At 39.3% G+C, this 22,102-nt stretch overlaps 1 protein-coding gene across 8 annotated transcripts in view; it reads right to left on the bottom strand.

Moving 5' to 3' along the window:
* Positions 1-7,018: 7,018 nt before the first annotated feature.
* Positions 7,019-22,102, bottom strand: part of CNDP1 (carnosine dipeptidase 1) — a 28,622-nt gene continuing 13,538 nt past the window's right edge. For 3 of the 8 annotated variants that reach the window (XM_085220683.1, XM_085220684.1, XM_085220682.1), the window contains 12 exons: positions 21,574-21,737; positions 18,613-18,731; positions 17,872-18,015; positions 16,378-16,540; positions 14,395-14,483; positions 12,999-13,199; positions 11,597-11,681; positions 10,862-11,022; positions 9,311-9,475; positions 9,000-9,141; positions 8,467-8,614; positions 7,019-7,271 (listed from right to left, as the gene is read on the bottom strand). In XM_085220683.1, the coding sequence (XP_085076809.1) occupies positions 7,166-7,271; positions 8,467-8,614; positions 9,000-9,141; positions 9,311-9,475; positions 10,862-11,022; positions 11,597-11,681; positions 12,999-13,199; positions 14,395-14,483; positions 16,378-16,540; positions 17,872-18,015; positions 18,613-18,731; positions 21,574-21,682 (1,632 nt within the window). In that variant the 5' untranslated portion in view covers positions 21,683-21,737 and the 3' untranslated portion in view covers positions 7,019-7,165. Of the gene's footprint in view, positions 7,272-8,466; positions 8,615-8,999; positions 9,142-9,310; positions 9,476-10,861; positions 11,023-11,596; positions 11,682-12,998; positions 13,200-14,394; positions 14,484-16,377; positions 16,541-17,871; positions 18,016-18,104; positions 18,156-18,612; positions 21,549-21,573; positions 21,738-22,102 lie in introns of those variants that run through there. The other 5 variants (XM_085220686.1, XM_085220685.1, XM_085220680.1 and 2 more) reach the window with 4 other exon arrangements.

A 22,102-nucleotide genomic window follows, 5' to 3' on the forward strand; every position in this document is an offset into this window, starting at 1 on the left:
TGTATATGTACCTCTACAACAACACGTAAGCACTTTTGTAGGCTTTTACACCTACAGAGAGACTATAGGAAATCACTGGTGATTTAAAAATTATCTAATTAAGAACAGTTTAATTTATAACAGTATAATTGTTCCTGATTTTTTAAGAATGGGAAAATAGCAAAGCAACATTTTTATGTCCTCTAAGTTTAGTTTCTCTGCATTTTACAAGTTTCTTTTATATTTCTAGAAACTTCTGAAGATCTGTGTCTCAAGTAACATCTGTACTTAAATCTAGTATCCAGGACAGTATCAGGTATAGCCTGAAGAGGGAGCCGTTGGTATTGTAAAAGCAGCAATAAAGGCAGAACAGCTACTAATTAAAGGAAAACTAAATCTGTAACAAACAAACAAACAAATAAATTAGTTTCTATTAAATATCTACAGACATACCTACATTTAATACTTTTATTTAGATACGTACATAATTAAAGTCCTGCTGCAAATTAAAATTCCTGTTCTTTATTCTGAAATATTTATACGGGTTAAAATATATCAAAATACAAACTAAATAAATATGCCAATGGTTAAGTAGTTAATATTTCATTTTTAAATGAAATCTGAGCATAGAATGTATTTAATGTCTAAGAAAAAGTGACATTAGGAATGATTCTGTAGTTGCTATATTCCTTCAACATCAAAATAGTGATTTCACTAGAAGTGCTGCTTATTTAGAGTAGTACTGGAGTTTACCTAGCTTTGTAACCTAAGTAGGAAAGGTAGACAAAATTATAATTTTCTGTGCTCATTCACGTTCAAGAAACACAAAGCTTTATCTCGTTTAGGATGAGAAATGCAGTCACAATAATCATACTTAACAAGTTTGAGTTATGGGTTTTCTTGCATATCACACCCATTTAAGGAAACACCTGTGACTATGGAATTTGATCATAGCCACGTGAGTAACATCTTGGACAGGCTTTCCTAAAAGTGCTGAATGGTGTTCACAGTATGGCCAAATAGTCTGTAGCAGTGATCATAAGGGGTTGACAACCATCAACAGAGTGCCCAGAGTGGCAAGTTTTTGAAGAAGATCTGCATACAGTTTTATTCTGTCTATGCAATCACAGTCATAAGAAAAAAAATCGAATAGAATAATTAGAATGTAAACAACAGGAACTCTTTGTCACTTATGTATGCATTTATATATACATACACACACACACACACACACACGCACGTGTACCTTCCCCTTTTTTAATTCAAAATGCTTTTCCCACAGGAAAAAACAACCCTTGAGAAGCCTTATCAAGTGGTGGCTTTTCTCTCATTTGCAAAGCAAGACTAAAAGAACTGCTGTGGGGCTGCCCTTGCAGACCTTACTCTGAACCAGCCCTGCACTTCATTTCTTGCTGCCGCCTGGGAAGAAGCCTGAGCCTGCAGCCCTGTGCTCAGCCTGGTGCGGAGATGCACCATCCACCTTGTCACGGCCATGCCAGCACTGAAGACAGAGGAAACCAGGCTGCGCTTTGCTGTGGCATTCCAGCCAGGTCATGGTGCCTGTTGGAGCCATGCTTTCATTATAGGCTGTGCCTTCTTATCCACATCACTAACCATAAGTTTTACAGTTCAAATGTGCCAGTTAACTCGTTTCAAGTACCCATAGTTACTCATTTTCATGTGAACAAAATGCTCACCTGCTGCTTTATACTCTCAGTCAGACTTCTCTGTTTTAACGTAGAGAACCTGATGTCACAAGGAAAATTTTGAGCAGCTTCAAGAATGCTTTTTCAATGAAAAAGCCTATTTATGGCAGTTTGTCAAGTTTTCATGTTGCAATTAGTGCAATTTGAAATGAAAAAATCCCAAGTGGATAATTCTCTAAGTGTTGTCTTCCCCTCACCATCTTTAAGCAAATACTTAGGTTCACAAATTCTAATGGAAGAGTGTAACTACCTACAAATCCTTTCCTGTGCCCCATGAGTAGCACCGTCAGGCCTCATGCTGTAAGGAATGTCACAGGCTTCCTATTCAGCTCCTGAAGAAATGAAAAAATATATATATATAAATATGACACATAAAAATAAATACAAATGAATAGTCATAGAAAATATTTCTGTATAAGCACAGAAAAAACACTTTGTATACACAATACAGTGCTCTCAAAAGTTTATCTGTTAAGGAACATGACCATTTTTCATTGCTGACAAAGATGCACCTTGTGCAGTGTGTACTTTGAAGCCCAAGCAAAGTTTTGTTGTTCTTTCCTTCTCCCAAGGATAATGTTATGTAGCAGATAGAATCCAAATTCAAGGCCTAGTTAAATTTTTGCAAGCACTTTTGCGCATCTGCTTAGGTCCACAAATTACAGTTGCTGCTCCTGCCTTGAGGAAGAACTGAAAATGACAAGTTTCTCACAAGGAACCTCAGAGGAATTAGGTTATAAAATGCAAGCATATTTTCAGAAAGTATTTGCATGTTTTAAAAGCGAGCAAGGGTAGATGAAGTTACTAGGAACCACCTAATCACCCATCACAAACAAATCATTCTACATGGGTTGCTGAATCTGCTGGGAGGCTTTCCAGGACTGCTGTCCCTCAGGCAGTCTGGGAAGGCACCGCTGCCTTCAGTGGATTAGTGATATGCCTTGCTAGAAACCAGTGAAAATATCCAGGTGTCTTCTCAGCACTTTGAAAAAGAAGATTCAGGCCCATATGTCAACAAAAGAAAATCTGTGGAAAAACTAACAAACAAACTGGTAGATGATAATGCCTTCATTGTTAGCAAACCAATTTGAATTTCCTGTTCTATTTCTCTGTTACTTAATAATTTAATGTAGCAATATCCCAGATGTGGCAAAATTATTAATATTTAAGCTTTGAGAAGTGTGGCTGAGAAGCTTATCCTAGCTAAATACTAACTATAAATAAATTCTTTCCAGCCAAAAGACAGCAGCCTGTGACTGCTCCCACCCTGGGAGCTCTTGCAGGCCCCACCAAGCCACCTCCCACACTGCCAATAGTTGCTGCTTCACACAGATGTGGCACTTAGCAGGCCCCTTCAGGGGTACCTCCCTCCCAGGGATTGGTACCTGGCCTTTTAATGCTGGGATGTTGTATTTCCTCACCTCTTTCTTTTTTCTGAAACAAAATATAAGTCCCTGCTATTGCTGAGCAGAGGACAAAGGAGCAGAGGGCAGATGCCATCTGAATGTGCTCTCACCTGATCAGAGTTGATAAAGCTTCTTTATGACCTGTCCTCAATTGTACTTGTGTTATTACACACTCGAAGTCCCTGTATTTTCCAACAATGGAAAAGCATTTGCTATACATTCAACAAAATGACTTCTAATCCCTAAGTTCCGCGTACAAGTTTTGCCCATGTAGACACCCTAGCAATGAGCAAAGTGAAGATGAGACAAGGAGACGATGATGAGAATGCTGTGCTCACAACTTTTTCATGAATCAGTGTTTTGCTTGCATGTGGAAGCCTACAGCAGGAACCAGGGGATTCAGGCTCCTTGCTGGCACTGGCCACTTTGGCATGGGCTCCTGTGTCACAGTACAGGGACAGTTGCACAACCTTCTCTGTCCAAACATGGACTATGACCATCTTTAACTAGCAAGGCATTTTCCAAACAAGCTAAATGCCCTGTTCTGAGAGGAATGACTAGTGGGAGTCAAAGTCAAGCTTCTTGGGAGTAAAGTTGCTGAAAAAAAATAAACATAACAACATGAGCCACCTTAATCTTCCACTTTCAGGGCAGATGGTGACCTGATTAGTTCTGCATCTCAGGAGTCTGCTCATCTCCCTGTGCCTTCAGCTCCTGTTGTCAGCAGCCTATTATTTCACTCATTCTCTGTGATTTTAGCTGACTGTGACATTTTTTACTCTTGCCTTTTGAGACAAACTGTGTTTGCCTGAGATAAAAAGAAAAAAAAAAAAAACAACCACCAACCTTTAAACCTAACTTGAAATTAAACTCTGGACTTGCTCCAGTCAGCTCAGTATCCTTCTTCAGTTGGGGACGCCAGGATGCAGTAGTTCAGGTGGGGTCTCAGGAGGGCAGAGCAGAGGGGCAGAATCACCTCCCTCAGTCTGCTGGTCATGCTTCTCTTGATACAACCCAGAATATGGTTGGCCTTCTGGGCTGCAAGCGCACATTGCTAGCTCATGTTGAGTCTTTCACCAGCTGATATCCACAAATCCTCTCCTCAGGGCTGCTCTCAAGACATTCCCCACCCAACTTGTATTTGTGCCTGGGATTGCCCCGGCCCAGATGCAGGACCTTGCACTTGGCTTTGTTGAACTTCATGAGGTTGGCATGGGCCCACCTCTCAGTCCCTATGGATGGCATTCCTTCCTCCTAGGGAGTCAACTGCTCCACTCAGCTTAGTGTCATCTGCAAACTTGCTGATGGTGCACTTGATCCCAGTGTCCATGTCACCTACAAAGACGTTAAACAGCACTGGTTCCAACACCGATCCCTGAGGAATGCCACTCGTCACCGATCTCCACTTGGACACTGAGCCACTGACTGCAACTCTCTGAGTGCAACCATCCAGCCAATTCCTTATCCAGCGAGTGGTCCATCCATCAGATCCATCTTTCTCCAATTTGGCGACCAGGATGTTGTGCAGGACAGTGTCTAATGTTTTGTACAAGTCCAGGTAGATGATGTCAGTTGGTCTTCCTTAATCCAATGATGCTGTAACTCCATCATAAAATGTCACCAAATTTGTTAGGCTTGACTTGCCCTTTGTGAAGTCATGTTGGTTACCACTCAGCACCTCACGTTTATATTCCACATGCCTTAGTATGGCGTTCAGGAGGATCTGCTCCATGATCTTGCCAGGCACAGATGTGAGACTGATCTGTAGTTCCCTGGATCTTCTTTTTTCCACTTCTTGAAAATCTTTTCCAGTCAGTGGGAACTTCTCCAGACTTCCATGGCCTTTCAGATACATTGGATAGCTGCTTGGCAACTTCATTCGCCAGTTTCCTCAGAGCCCATGGATGGATCTCATCAGATCCCATGGACTTGTGCACCTTCAGGTTCTTTAGATGGTCTTGAGCCTAATCTTCACTTACAGCAGTCAATCTTCCTGCTCCCAGTTCTTACTTTTGCTTTCTGCAGCTTGGGCAGTGCAGCTAGAGCCCCTGCCAGTGAATTTTCATAATCCCTATCTTACCAGAGAGAAATATCTCTCAGTTCACAGTCACCCCTCACTCACGTCATCGCTTTTTGGCAGTATATGTGGATAACTATTTTCAAGGATGAAGTGCAGGAAGAGTGAAATTTCATCAACAAGTCTCTGATGAGCACCTTGAGACCTCTCTAAGAATTGCAACCACTGCCATCAAACTAGCCTGATGCATTAATTTCACAAAAAGGTCAAATATCCCATTAGTTTTATGTTTTTGTTCCTCTCTTTTTTAATGTTTTAAGAAAAATATTAAAAATTTAAATGTTTTGTTACTTACATATTAACAATATTGTATATTTTATGATAGCTGCTCTAAAACTAATGTATCTTGTTTTATTGTGTTGGCCCATGATGCCCAAGGCACATGTTGGTAGTATGGCAGTAGAAGTTGAAACTTCCTACCAGTATCCCATTACATTTTTTTGCTGTGTGACAGATGGCAGCAAAGGGGCAGTCTGACACAACGGCATCTGACATGAAAGTGCATATGAAACAAAGATCTATCATTTAATTCCTCCATATGGAAAAAAATGCACCCACTGACTCACCAATCTTGCTGAATGTTTATGAAGACCAAACAGTGGATATGAGCACTGTCAGATGGTGGGTGGTATGTTTCAGCAGTGAGTCACCTCCAATGCTACAGATTTTTATGGGCACGAATGCAGGCCCTTGTTCATTGCTGGCAAAAATGCAGAGCTAATGGTGGTGACTATGTTGAAAAATAGTATTTTCTAACTGAGAATTTTCTCTATCAAATAGTGTTATTGGGCTTTTTGTATCTGTAGTAGTTTCCATGGGAATAAATAGGATGCATTACTTTTGGAACAACCTTCGTATATGTGGCCCAAGACAATTCCTATTCATTCGGTGCGGCCCAGGCAAGCCAAAAGGTTGGGCACCCATGACTTAGATGCTGTTATACATGTCCACAAGGTTGTTTTCTTCTTGTCTGAGCAGGTTTAGTCAGCAAAGCATCCTCTTATAAGATTATTCAAAATATGATATACGAAACAAACAGTACTTAGGTTTCATTATGAAGAAGTAACCCAAAGTAAACACGGATTAATACTACAGCTTTACAGTTGTGTAATTTGTGCTAGATGCTTTGCCTAAACAGCAAACGGGACTCTCAGCTATTAATTTCAATATATGTCATGCACACTCAATTATCAACATGAATTGATGCTTTTTAAGCCACTAATAGTTGCTGATTTGGTGGAAAAAACATCATTCTGATGGTTGACTTTGGCCAAAGCACATTTACAAAAAAACTTTGTTGCTACTGCAAAAAGAACACAGTACTAAAGAAACACATATTATGTAGTGATTCTTAACAGCATGCTCACAGCAGAAGAAGAAAAAATTTGAACTAAATAAGGGAAAAACAGAACTCAGACCAGGAAATACTTATTCACTGTAACAATTATTCTCAGAAATAAATGTTCATAGGCAAGTCTTTGAATCAAATTCAGCAGACTAACTGTGTTGCTCTTCCTATTTAAAGCCTTCTGCAAGGGACAAGGTTAACATAACAGTGTAATCTTTCTTCATAAAGGCCCATAGTGAGATTCTGTATATAGACAGAAGGAAACAAGTGGTATGAATCGCACGAATTCAGAAACTGAAATATGAGGTTAGAGGCACAAACACCAGCATACTATACATACAAAAGAGAAATAAAGTAGTTTTAATAAAACAAATGTCAAAATTCCCTTTGCTCTGAAATTTGAAATGTAATGCACTCCACTTTGTAGAAATGAATTACGTGTAACTGTTTCATAACATCAGGGATAAGTTCATTATACTGATTGAATAACAAATACATATCATTTAGTGATATACCAAAAAATAGCACAGTATTTATTTTTCCTCACATTCAGGCCCATAAAACATGTGATTTATGCGTTCTTCCAGATCAGGAGGTTACAAAGTGTAAGAACTAAAATGTGCTTAAATAATTTGGTTGTGAGGGTCTATCAGTTGTTGGTCCTTGGGTTGGAAGTTTCATGCAGCTGCCCACGTAGCTTTGATATCTCCAGGAAAAAGGCTGCAAACACTTTTGTTCCTTCAATGTAGTTGTGTCTGTGAAAAAGGAAAGAAAGAGAATAAAGTCCTCAAGTCAATTAGCTGTTCAGTTAGTGGCCTAGTCCAAGTTTTGAGTATCTTAGAGAAATCTGTGAGGTTGCCCACCAAAAAGAACCAACATTTTATAATACTGAGAACCAATGTTTCTCAGTATTATTAAAAAAAAAAAAAAAAAAAAAAAATCACCCACGTATTAGCGACAAGTTTAACAAGGAAAACTACTCCGTCAGCCCCTTAACTCTGTCTTTCATCATCGATTTTTCTGGTTCAGGAGAGGGGTATGAGGGTATCCTCTGAAAGGATGAGAAAAATATTGTGTTTTAAGTCCTCCTTCATGCCTGTGGTGATTGCAAATTTCTTTGAGTTGTAAGCATAACTGTCACAGTCAAAATAAATGGTCAGAGAGGTGACTTCATTTTCTTCTCCCATGTGAGAATAAAGATGGTTTGCTCATGCTCATTTACATTACAAAGAACATCAAGAAGAAACAACTTCCTGAAAAAAGGGCACAGTGCACTGAGATTCTGGATGCTCTGCAACTGGCATTCCTCTGCAGCATTCTTGGAGAAAATTGTTTCAGTGTAATGTACCCTGGTTACTATCGTCTGCAATCGTAAGAGTTAGAGCTATACTGAGAGGAAAAAAATCATTTGAGAAATACTGTTGTTCTCCAGCTCCTTAAGCTCAGCACAACTCAAATCAGAAGCTGCACAAATACTTGGGCAACACATTAATTTTGATGGAATGACATTAGAGTCCCTGTAATATAAATACACCTTTAGCTCCATTTGTCCTCAAAAACATCCAAATCTGTTCTTAAACATTACTCTGAGTACATCCAACTGTAATACTTCAAAATAGGTGCTGTGAGGGAAAAGTTCTGCCCTATATCATCATTGTCCAGACCAGAGACAATACTGACTGGCATGGCAAAGGCAGTTGCCACTCTGATATATTTAAAGACCAAGTAAATATGTCATGAAAAACATATATTGCAGCATGTAATAAATTTGAAATTTTGCTTTCTGCATAGCAGAGCAATAGGTTTGCTGGAGACAATTGTTATATATATATATAATATGGATGGCTGGGAAGCTTTGCTCTCCAGTGGACGCATCTATATATATAGATGCCAAGGAACTCTGTTTATCCTTGCTTTCTCTTACAACGGAAATGAACAAATGAAAGAAACCTGCTTATTTTCTCATTCTGGGAGTGTTCTCCATCATCAGCTGCTCCAATCGGAAACATTATCACCCTTTTCTGTGTTATAGTCTGAAAGATTCTGGCAATAGGAATTGTTGAACCATCCCGAATAAAATCTGGATCTTCTCCAAAAACTGAAACACACGCAAAGAATGAATTAATTCTTAACTGAAATAAAAGATGCTTTCTTCTACTACCAAATACTTACATTCTGCTCAAACATGAATAGCTTGAGAAGAAATTGTTATGAGAGCACAGCCAATTGATTTAACAAATCGATTGCATTTTACTGTTCCATCTCTGTATGAGTACATGAAAGAACTAAACAAGCTTTTTTGGCTGGTCCTAGCAAATGCAAACCAACTCAGCAAGATATGAAAGGCTCTGTGACTGAGTTGTTCTGTCAAAATCAGTGAGGTTCATTATGGTGAGTATATCACGGTCCTTTTTCTTTGTGGATGAGCACATTTCCCCTGCAGACTTGCAGATACATCAAAAACTGAAAAAGAAGAGACATACCTGTTCTTATTGCCCTTTTTGCTGCTTTATATAGTGGATCATTAACATCAGCGACCCAAGGTTTGGCACCCAGGGGCATGGACACCTTCAGTTTGTTTGGACTGTTCCTCTTGGCAAATACATTCTCCAAATGGTCCACCACCTGTAGGGCAAACACTTTCCATCTAGAATCTTTCATCTTCTTGAAACTACCCTTGTAAACAGCTAAATGCAAGAAACATTCATTCAGTTTACTACAGAGGTTGTAAAGATGTGAGGTGCTATGAGGACTTAGCTTACGCAGTAGAAAGTACCTGGTTTTAGCTTCTTACCTGTTGTTTCACATCTGAAAGATCCATGTTGGGGACTTGGCGGATTGAGAATTTCCCTATGACTTTTGCTGGAATTACTGTTTTAATTCCTGGTTCATGAAAAGCTCCTTCAATCCCATGAATAGAGAGAGAAGGATAATGCCACAGGTGTAGAAGTATTTCTTCCTTCAAAAAAAATAAGATAAAAAATAGAAAGGATGACACTGGAGCCATTCACAATTGGTAGAACCAAACTGAAGAAGCACACTTTTTCCATCCATGTTGTACATTTAGAACACAGAGCTCTCAAGATGTTTGGTTTGTAATTTAAACTGATACTATCTTTTCATTTCAAAAAATACTTCTACTTCCTTCCAGTCTACATTTGTTTCCCTTTAGAAGCATTTAGATGAGAAAAGCCTTTCATGCACAATAAGAAAGTTGAAGGACAATTAAAAATATTTTGGCAGTGAAGTTTTTAGTGCCAAGTTACAGCAGAACAACTGATCTGACCATCTGTGGATCTCAGATCTTCTACCAAAAGAAACCTGTGACCAGTTTAGCCAGACCAAATTCAGATAATACAAAGTAGAAATTATACTAATGACCAAAGTGGTAAGTGGTAAAGGGATAATGTTCAGTAATCAGAATTATGTCTTTTTCTTGAGGAGATAAGGGGAAAAAAATAATAAAATAAAAATAAAGTGCTTATTCTAAAGAGGAGAGGAGTGAAAGGACTTTTTTTTTTTTTTTTTTTTTTTTTTTTCCTAGTAAACTGGATTGACTGCAGAACTCCAGAGTGCTTCTCTTTCTTTGTACTCCAGCTTTCTGAGACTGGAGCTTTATGCATACATGCAATTTCCACTATTTCATCCACATCGAGGAATAGCATCAAAACATATTTACCGTTAATTATACTTACAGAAGACCAGTTATTACAGTCTAGTTTAGGCCATTTCAGGTGCTTTTTCATATGAATAAAAGCTAATATTGATATAGTTGTGTGATAAAAATATAAAATACTCTACCCTTTCTACCAGCTGCAAGTCATAGAATCATAGAATCATAGAATGGCCTGGGTTGGAAAGGACCACAATGATCATCAAGTTTCAACCCCCTGCTATGTGCAGGGTCACCAACCACCAGACCAGGCTGCCCAGAGCCACATCCAGCCTGGCCTTGAATGCCTCCAGGGATGGGGCATCCACAGCCTCCTTGGGCAACCTGTTCCCGTGTGTCACCACCCTCTGTGCAGAGAGATCTTTCTAAGCCAGCCCTTATCTGCAGTTTTTATTTAGAATGTATTTTTTAATTCTGGCAAAGTGGCTTATAACCAAACTGTTCGGTTTGCATTATTCTTTTTCATTGATTTTTCATATTTTTGATTGCTTTACCCCGAAGCTTTAATTTTCCACAGATTAATTTTGTTTACTTTTTGGTGCTCTGTGTTCCTTTATTTTGGCAGAAAATATCTTTCCTTTACTTTGGCACAAAATATCTTTCAGTTTGGCTTTATCCATAAACAGTATGAGTGTGTAATTTAAATTCTTTCTGCTATGCATTTACGTTTACCTTGGTGCTGAAGAGGAGTTTTTTCACTCCACTGTTATTTTTGTGTTCCTCTATATCATATTCAATAGATTCATACAATTTCTTATCCTCATCTGTCAGGGCAGCGACAGCATCATAGATTCCAGGGATCTGAATATGACCTGTGGGATCTACAAGGCTGTCTACAAAAGAAAATGAAGATATCAGTAAAAGTAGGACTTATTTCTTCTACTTGGCAATTGCAACTTCTTTTCCCTTTTACTTAACTCTTTTGAGTTAACAGAATGAATAACCCTAACAAACAACTACTCTAACTGTTTGCATCCATCAAGTTGCCTCACTTAACTTGATGTATTTTCAAATTTAGTAAGAAAAGCACTGAGCTGTTGTTTGTTTGCAATGTGTAATGGGTCAGCCCAGCTACAGGCATGAGAGCATCATCCCACTTAGAAACAAATCAGCATTAGATTGGGTGCTGCTACTTGCATACATATTCAGGTTGCCCACAATCCTAATCCATCCTAAATTAACAGATGAATATTAGACTGAAAGGATAGTAGACGTGTCTGCTCTTACAAGGGATATTCCCTTCCTCAGCTGCTCTCACTACAGCTACGCTGAGCTTTGGAAACCTAGGAATCATGCTTCTGTTGGACTTGCCCTACACAGGTCAATTAAACATAGCACTGATCTTCATTAGGTTGGTTGCTAGTTACTGTTCCCCAGCTACTCTTGAGCCGTGGTGCATGTTATTACCCAGCAGAGCTATCAGGTCTGTCAGCGGCTCGTGGATGATGCCTCCAAAAGTTCCAGAGTGAAGATCCTTGTCACCACCTTCTACCTGTGCCAAGAACACAGTTTACATATCAATAGTCCCTACCTCATTCTTTTGTGAGTATTCGTTTGCCTCAGGAACTGGTAGCCTCACCTTTTCAAATGAGGCCACAAATAGAAAACTATTACGTTTCTATTCATAAAATGGGAAACATCAGGAACAATCTGCTACTAGTAAAGAGAAGATAGGCTTCTGTTGTTAACCAATGGAGAGAGAAACTCAGCTGTCTATACTACTTACAGATATTTGAAAGAAAGAATCCTTCTCCATTCCCTCCTTTACTTCAGTAAAATTAAATACATGATAAGTATGTTGCATACTGCAGTTTTTAGCATTGTAGAATAAGTGCAAAAATCTTCATAACAAATGCAAAACCTTATTCTACATTTATAAAATATATGTCCAAATTTGAATTGAATTGTTGATTGTAACAAATAAGAATTCAAAGCTCTCTTGAATCACACAACTTTAGAACAGAGAAAGGCATTTGGTTTATTAAATGGGTTATTTTTCCAGACACAATTTCATGCTCAGGTTTATTGTAAAATATATTCCTGCAACAAACTTGTTTATTTCTTCTCTAAACCTCATTACAGCCAACTGTCTGGAAGCAGGCAGAGGTCACTTTTGATGTTTTAATGTCCTCATTTTTCTTAACCAAGACTTACACGAATTGAATAAGAACTACTGAGGTTCTTTTGGCTGAAAACAAATTTCCATTCTTTTTCAAACATAAAGGTTAATGCAGATTTTTTTTTTAGTTCTCTAGTTCTTTAATCTTCTCTCTGAATTCTTTTATGCTTAAAGTTTCCAGATGTAAAATTTCACTTCATAGTAGCTCACGTTGGCTGCTAAATATAATGCAGTGCACCGTTATTTGCTTCTGCCAATGGTTACAAAAATTTTGCACTGCTTTTAAACTCAGAGATCCAACTAAACTGAATGCCTTTAGGCAGTGATGTTGCATTTAGCAATACCTGCTGCAGCAGGATAAAAGCAGCAGGAGGTTTGGAGGGGCAGTGGTCTACTACAGAAAGGGGCTGATGTGAGGATGGGGCAATCAGAAACAGCTGGAACAGGAGAAGGAGAGTAATGGGATAGGAGAAAGGTTCAAAAACAGAGAAATGACAACTGAAGAGAAACTAATGAAAGCAAAAAAGGAGGGAAATCTGCACAAGCAATGAAAAGCATGGAAGGAAGAACTGCATTTGTAAATACTCAACTTGCTCTCAGCCTTTCTCTGCATTCAGAGACAGATGCGATCTCAGATACATCACTGCTCACTGTCAGGGACCCCACTTCACACAAACCCACATCCCTCACCTCCACAGAGAAGCAGGCATTGCCCCGAGTCCCATATATAAGGGCAGGCTTCTTCTTGCTGAGCCAGAGGTTGTCTGAAATCACAATGTAATCAACGTCTGATAAAAAGCCCTGTTTTTCTTCTTCAAGTAGCTTCTCCAACCCCAAAGACCCTGCTTCCTCCATGCCTTCAATAACAAACTTGAAGTTTACTGGCATAGCCTGAATGAACATCAGATAAGTCTGGATAAGGAACAAGCACTTTCAAAAATAAAGAGGAATCTGTAAAAAGCAAAAGCAGACTGACTTGCAGTATATATTCAGAAGAGAACAACATGGAATATATGGATTGTTTTAATAGAAAAGGCATTGGTAGATGCATACATGCAGTTTTCCTGCTAAGCTTGTTTTTCTCTCTCTCTTTTTTTTTTTTTTTTAATAAGAATGCATTAAGAAATATCTTTTTTACTTCTATTTCCATAAAACTTTTTGGGCTGCCATGGGATTTCTCTCAGTAATATTAAATATTAAATATTGATGACTTTGGAAAGTGTGTGTAATAACAATTGCATTCTCACAGAAAATTTCTGGCCTCTTAAACTTGCACTACTAGTGCCCATCTTGGAATCACTTGCAAAATTCCACTACTGCTGTTTTCCCAGCTTGTTACCCATCATGAAGATTAGTCGCCTGGTGGTGAAAGTGCTCCTGGCAAATCCCTGATAGTTGTCCTCATGAACCTGTAAGCCCTGATAGCTCATAAGAATGCAATTCTAAGAGTAACTAGGAGAACTTTTGTGGAATATTGAGAGTTACAATGCTGACATATCGTATAGGAGAAATGAACGTGATCTCAGATTCCTATTTCAATTCATTTTCTGATTATAGGTTATAAGGATGTTTTCTGGTTTGATTCAATTCTCAAATTAAGCTCAGGAACAAATGTTTAGATTTAAATTAACTTGTGCAATGAATATGTTCACCAATGGCTCATCAAACAACCACAAAAATTTAGAAACAAATGACTCATGAGTATTACCGGATGGTTTGTACTGCTTTCTAGGGGAAGGTGTAATGACAGAGATTTCTTTTTGTTTGCTTATTAAATATGACCTCACGGCTATTAGCAATATGATAAAAGCTTTTGACACTGTCTCCTGCACAGTATTCTCCTTTGCGGGATGATGACAGCAAGACCATTTTTACATTGCTTACAGACTACTGAAAATAAAAATAGTCAAGTACACATTCATACTGGAGTGGGATAAGTGCACTATAAATGGCATTAGAAACAAGCTAATATTTCAAGATACACATACACTGTTGGGACTGAAACACATCATCTAAGTCACAAGAAGGCAAATACATTCCTCCAGAGAGATACTATAATAATAACCAAGTCCTCACTGATACCTACTATTTTGAAGGCTCTAAACGTTTCCACTGCATTTATCCAAGCCAACACAGGTCCTTTATTATCTGTTGCTCCACGCCCATAGAGATTTCCTTAAATGAAAAAAAAAAAAACAAAAAACAACAACAACAACAACAAAACCCACTTTCAAGCAATTTTAAACTTATTTAGTCTCATCAATGCAATCTGCAAATTTCTGTTGCCACAGAAGCTGTACAAGCATGTCAAGTGAGGTACCAACAGAATCAGGATTTCATTGATGTTTAAATTAAGGTGGCGGCTGTTTACCAGTGAAATGGTACGTTGGTTTTTGTTGTGATTTTTTTAAATTTCATTTACTTCATACAGTGGTTTCTGCTACACGCTGGTTTTTTTGTTTGTTTGTTTATTATTATTTCCACACCTGTTTAAAGGAGCTCTTTGATCCCTCCAGACATGCCTGAAGAGTTTGCACAAGATGCAGTTTCAGCATAGGTGACAAGCAGCAAAAGAGCACAGATGAGCACCACCACAGAAGCATGAACTACAAGTACAGATGCAGAATAATTTTTAACAATCAGCCATACAGCTACATAGGACAGATTTTAATTTCATGTACAGCAGTAAATATCTGTGGAAGTCCCCACTGTAGGTGAAAGGGTTACCTTACTAAAGTTGTTTGAAACCAGTCCCAGCAGATGGGAAATAGTGACTTACTGGCTACGGGACTAGGAACCAGAATCTCTATGTTCTTGAATTTTCTCATCCTCTAACTCACCATCCACCATTTCTCTTCCTTCAGTGAACTTAGGATGCTCAGCTGATTGCAGGACGAGGATTGCTACCTCAAGTGAGGACTGATATTCTTCCACCCAGTAGCACAGGTGAACCTCATGAGGTTCAACAAAGCCAAGTGCAAGGTCTTGCAGCTGGGTCATGGCAACTCCCACTATCAACACAAGGTGGGGGATGTAAGGATAAAGTGCAGCCCTGCCAAAAATACTTGGGGGTACTGGTGGATGGCAAGCTGGACATGAGCAAGCAGTGTGGCCTCACAGTTCAGAAAGCCAACCGTAACCTGGGCTGTATCAAAAGAAGTGCGGCAGCGGGTTGAGGAAAGTGATCCTGCCCCTCTACTCTGCACTGGTGAGACGTCACCTGGAGTACTCTGTCCAGATGTGGAGACCTCAGTACAGGAGAGACATGGACCTGTTGGAGCACGTCCAGAGGAGTGCCACAAACGTGATCCAAGGAATGGAACACCTCCTCAGTGAAGACAGGCTAAAAAAGCTTGGGGCTGTTCAGCCTGGAGAAGACTCCAGGGAGTCCTGAAAGGGGCCTTTCAGTATCTAAAGAGGGCTATAAGAAGGGGACAGACTCTTTAGAAGGGTCTGTTATGACAGGACAAGGGGAAATAGTTTCAAACTAAAAGAGGAGAGATTTAGATTGGATATAAGGAGAAAGTTTTTTTAAGATAAGGGTGGTGAGGCACTGGAACAGTTTGCCCACAGATGTGTTGGAAGCCTTATCCTTGGTGACATTGAAGGTCATGATGAACTTACAATACGAGTAGCCTGATGTAGCTGTAGGTGTCCCTGTTCATTGCAGGGGATTTGGACTAGATGATCTTTAAGGGTCTCTTCCAACTGCTCAGAAGATTCTACGGTTCTATGAAATGCTCCTAACTTCCAGTGTGGCAGGAGGAGGTGCTAAAGGATTACAGTGGCTGACCCAACAACCCAATCTTAAAGCAGAAGCGGACTTTCTAATGATCACTAAAAAGTTACAGTAACCTCACTGGCTTTTCCACACCAATTATTAAGCAGTCAGTGATGAGTCTCACCAATCACAGCATGGTATCAGGATGTAAAGTTGCTGGATTTGTCCCATCAGATTCCATGGGAGAAGTTCTTGTGCTGTAGTTAACAATACAGGGAACATCCTCCTACTGGAAATCTCAGAATCATGTTTCAAATAATGACAGAATAATTATAATTGGGTACACACCATTGATTTCAGTCAATGTGTAAGGGTCAGTTTTCCAGCCATCTTCCTTTTTGGCAGGCTGCACATCCACGTGGCCATAGAAACAGATTGTGAGGTTTTGGGGATCTTTGCCAAGTTCTCCGAGAACAACAGGTGGCAGTGGAAGGTGCTGGCCATTCAGCAACTGTGGATCAACATTATCAAAGCAACATGGGGAAAAAAAAAAAAGAAAAAAAAACTTTGAAAACTTGCAAATATTATAAGAACTGGAGAACTCATTCCAAATAACTCTGCAGAGTTGATTTGATCAAGTCTTTAAATCTGACTTTGAATCCAAATCTAACCTACTTAGAGAAATTAAGACTTTTTTCCTTCATGTTCTGCTGGGACTTTATTGAGTTTCTTTAACATTATATTGCAATAAATGGTCTCTTTACTGAACTAGTACTTCTCAGTACTGGAGAGAAAGTTGACTGTATGCTGTGTTGACAAAAGCATATCTTGTGACATTAAAATAGTCGAAAGCCACACAGAAGCTAATTTGGGGACTTATTTTTCAACAGACAGATGGCAGGAGGATTGCAACTTCAAATAAACAGAATAAAACTTTGCTGGCAGGAGGCAGCAGCAGAAATTTGGTAATGTTTTCAAAACAGGTGGTGGCTCTAAACTGCTCTTGTAATTCACAGTTAAACAGAACAGATCACCACATCTTGGCCAGGAGAGGCTGGATGTCTCACAGGGGTGAGAAATGAGAACTAAAAGAATGTACATACCTCCTTGAATTCACCAGTAATATTGATTTGTATTAATCTGTTGAATACTAAAATGTAGCTGCTTCTTGCTCAGCAGTAGAAGGCCCTAAGCAGAGAAGTGCCTCTTGTCTCTGCTTCAACAACAGGTAACGCATTCCCTGCTGTTATTGACACAGGCTGTTGATATATATATCTTGGCAATCATAATTGTATGCCATATGCTCAGATTTTATTTTTAAATCATTCATTATGACTAGTAAATGTCATAGCCATAGTATTAAAATATTGCTGCGCCACAAGATTCTTGAGTTGAGATGTTCACTGGCTTTCCCAGGAGCCTCATAGGAAGGAAAAGTGAATCCCTGGTCATGAGCTTTGAATTTCTCTGAGCACAGAAACCCAACAGCTTGGGGCAGGAAAGAGTCACAGCCTCAATGAGATGAGTAAACTGGAGATAAAAATTTCTCATGGGCTAACTCTTACCTGTTGTTTTCCAAGAATCATTAAGCCCCCCAAAAAACAAAGATGATGCTTAAGATCCCATTTCTGGTAACATTTTCCTTGTAAAAGTTACTTTCTCATATGGAGACTTTGGTGAAGAGCTGATGCATTAACTGTGATTCATCATCAAGAAGAAAGTTTAAAATAAACCCTAGTAAAAATCCAGACCTTTTTCCTTTTACTTCTGTCCTACAGTTAATGGGTAAAACATGACACATGCACAAATATGACATTTTAAATACAAGGAATTGACATGCACCTGCTGTGACCCCAGGCTTACTGAATTAACAGTGGCTCCCAAAGCTGCAAGCCTGGCTGCTGCCAATGACATCATTCGTATTACTTCTTTCCTCAGCTCTGGTTGCACAGAATCACTTTCCACAGCCACCCATTCCTTGAGATTCTGCGCAGGAGGAAAAGAATAGCTCAATAAGCTGGTTGATCTAAAACCCAGGGATCAGGGGTGATCAGGGGTGATCAGGGGTGATTGACCTTTGTATGTGAAAGCTGGAATCATCACTGGAATACGGTTTCCTTTCCATCCTGTCAGCAATATGATGGAAGCTGTAGTTTTCCAACTGATAAAGATTTGCCAAGAGCCAGGATTGCCTTTCTTACGCTTAAAACGCACTCACCAACCTTGGCCCCCAGCAAATCATCAGAGCCCATGCCAACCCCTCTCTGCAAAGATCCCTGGCAGATAGCAGTAGGAGCTGTGAGGTCTGTTCACTTCTCCTTTTCAGGTATGTTTTGACTCAGTGAAGCCTCTCTGCCCAAGCCCAGTCTGCAAATGTCCATGCAAATACCTCTCCCACCTGGAGGGTCCCCAGCACCGATTGCCTTTTTGCAACTTTGCTTTGTGGCACAAAGGTGGCATACCCAACTCCAGACCTGAAACATACTGCTCTCTAAATAGCAAACATTTATCTGACATGTGAAACATGAGCCTCCAGTACATTAGTGTTGCCACTCAGCCATTTCCCAGCAATATAATTCCTACCTCAATGAAGTCACTTTGATGTGCATCAATGTAGCGGAAGATCTCAGTCTCCAGCACTGAAAAGGATGACAAGGACATTCTTGCCTTAGAGAGCAGCACAAGGCTGAGGTGGGCACTATCTGAAAGTGAAAGATAAAATTAAGCATTAGAGAAATCCTGTAACGTGCACTTCTTTTCTGTGCTATGAACCACGGACAACTGCAGAATACCAAACCTTCTTTATGTCCTCCAAACCAGGAGAAAGGATATCTGAGTTATTTTATCACAAAAAATCTGCAATCATTCGTAATCAATCTTCCAAAAAAAAAAAAAAAAGTGAAAAAAATGACCAAAAAGTAAAGAGCTTTGTGCTTTGCAATTTCTGCTTTGGAAGGAAATCAGGGGAAGTATTTCCTGAAGAAATTCTAGCTGCATCAGTTTTCAGTGCACAGCTTCACGCTGCACATTCTGCAAAGACAGCCGCAGGGGAAGGCTTGCAAACACCAGCACACAGCAGCTGCCCAGGGGAGTCATCCTTCCTTTTCTTCATTTCCAGAAAGGAGGAAAATAGATTCCCTGACACACACTCTGTTTTTCACATGAATAAGGAATAACAGCCCCAGCACAGATAACTAATAGCTTCTGTAGGTGAACAAGAACAGCAGCAATACTGAGACACTTGTTAAGTGCAGAATTCATTTAGTGCTTACAAACCTCTCTGCATCTTGTTTATCCTGAGATGAGTGATGATTTTAAAAACGTAATTTTTAAAAGTGTTTTTCTTTCTTTCTGAAGTTTTATTTTCTTGTTTCCTTGAAGTTCTTACTGTAGTTTTTGAATAGGTGTTAACCAAGTAATATATACAGTGAGGCTAAATTCAGAATAGCTGCTGTGCGAAGGGATGAATCCCAAGGTCAAGACCCAGCACATTGACTCTATGGAGGTCCAGCCATAATTCCTTAACTCTGATGCATCATAAAATGATGATCTATAGCAATAATGATAATTTCAAGTATGTTTTTTTTCCAACAGGGAAGGAGTATAGGAAACCTGTGTGGAGAACAGAAGAGGGAAAGAAGGGAAGGGGAGTAGGAGTGCGGAAAGAAGAGCTGGGGTTATCCCACCTGGAGAACAACAGTCAGCTAAGGCACAGTAGCACCAAGTAGTCTGGTGTGTTTCCAGCAACAGGCACAGCCACTGTTCCTGCAGTGACACTTCAAACCAGCAAAGAAAACAGCAACAATAACAATAAATCATAAAAACCTCACTTTTTTTTTTTCCTAAAGTAACCAGACTCTATAACTCCAGTCAACATTTTCAATTAGTTCATTTCCTAGACCTTAATTACTTCAAAGAGTTTGAAATCTTGATCTTTAAAATCAAACTAGAGAAAGCAAACCTCCAAGATAATGATAACTAAAAACCGCTTTTGTGGTTTCAGTATTGACCTAAAAGCCTGCAAGACCTGTTTTTAAACAAGGAGCTCTTTGTCCCTTTGTCAAAGCACATTTACCTGTAAAAACTACAGATTTGTTTTCCTGTAGAGACAAACCAGACAAAACAGCTTTGAAAATAATCTCTGAAACGCTGCTTCAGCCACGCATTCCAGGAATTTGGTAAAGAACAGATCCTGAAGTTGAAGACTGAACATAGAGATCCCCAACATATGAAGTCCAGGCACCATTTTCCAGATTTTCCTTTCAAGCAAAGTTTCTTCCACATTACATGTGACACGAGCCATTCTTTGAAGTAAAAACTTGAGAAGCTTTGTGACACTACATGTAATCACCACTGTCCAGTTCCTCATTTCTGCTGACACTGGGAACACTGGTATTGCTAGAGACCAAATGCCAGTTCTGCAATACATTAGAGCTGCAAAGCACAGCCACAGAGGTCGCCTGTTGATTGAGACAAGAAAAACCCAAACCTAGGGCAATTTTAGGATGGAAACGTTAAGTGTGAAATATAATTTAAGTGGTAAGATTTGAAGGAAAATATCATAAAATCATTAAGGCCTGAAAAGATCACTAAGATCATCTAGTCCAGCCATCAACCCATCATAAGAAAAAAGAAAAATCAACCAGGCACATTCTTCCCATGATGTTTTCTTAATGAGAAGGCAAACCTTGCCTCCAGCAGGTGGACCTAACCAACCAAATACTACTGTCGTCTATCACAGAAGCAACAATTTGGCATAAAACAAAATATATTTTTCAAGCAAGCATGAAAACATTCATGAGGAGACAAGCTTCTAGGATTTAGCAACAAAAATGTGGTGGAGAATGAGGATTTGGAGTTTAGTAGGTAAAGTTATTATAGACAGCTTTGGATGGATCTTCAGTAGGGATGGCTTAACAACACAAGTTTCTCAATAAGTATCGCAAACTTCAAAAGCCCAGTCTGGCTATTTCTTCCAGCCTTTGGTCATACAAATGGCTGCAAAAATTTGGCAACTGAAGTCCATTTTATAGAGAACAAGTGTGATCACACATGCCATCAGCAGGATTTCCCAGATGCAAAGAGTAGACAAGGCTGGGAATCCCATGTGGGGACAGTGGTGGCTCTTCCCTGATGAACAGGGTTTACTGACAGAGGTGAAATTTTGACACTTTCCAGGGTGCTGCCTGGATGGATACAGAGGTTATTTGGGCTGTGATACTGTAGACTGTGTCTGAAAGAAGCCCAAAGTACGGGGGATGATAAATGTTAGATAAGAGACAGGCATAGAAGCTGCCTTTATGCAGTTTGCAACAGTTCTGTCTGCATGATTTTGCACCACCTCACTTGAACCAGGAGCAGGTTACCTTCATTTTGTCACAAAACCTCCTAAGTGCCTCAGTTTCACATGCATTTCACTCATTCTTCCTAGTTTGTTGTTTCTAGACCTTGCCATGGTAAGTACTTGCGATGAATGTGTCCTCATTTAACCTTATTCTGTAAAACAAAACAGGCTTTTCTAGTTTCAACTAGCTAAAAAAGTACCTTTTCGTATGTTGCACTTGAACAAGGAAGTCAGAACACAGGTTACAATATGGTTGTAAAAGTAACCACATTCATACAATGAATAAGTACTGATTTCTCCATCATCCATAGTTTTCCCTCTATCTGTTCACGTATTCCATCTTTTTGAATTGCATGCATTTTCACTGTAAAGAAATAAATGAGTATATATATTTGGCAGCTTTGGGTGCCTTGAAGAAATGCAGTTCTTTTAATATTACACGAAGGTCAGTATTACAGAAGGGCTTTTACATGGGGGGCATGTAGTATGGTGAGGTTATCTTCCTCTTTGTATGCAACATACAAATGACCTGGAAGAGATGCAGACAAGAGACATACATTTTCAAGTCATGTTTTATTAGCTTCTAACCACTTAAGAAAATGAAAGAAGGGAACTAAAACCCTGTGGAAAAAAAAAAAAAAAACACAACATTTCAAGCAAGCAAAACATTCTAGGAATAAGTGAGATAATTGTGAGGTTTTTCAGAGACAATCTTCAATAAAAGTTTAT

The sequence above is a fragment of the Meleagris gallopavo genome, chromosome 3 (genome assembly GCF_905368555.1).
Source record: "Meleagris gallopavo chromosome 3, MGAL_WU_HG_1.1, whole genome shotgun sequence".
NCBI lineage: Eukaryota > Metazoa > Chordata > Aves > Galliformes > Phasianidae > Meleagris > Meleagris gallopavo.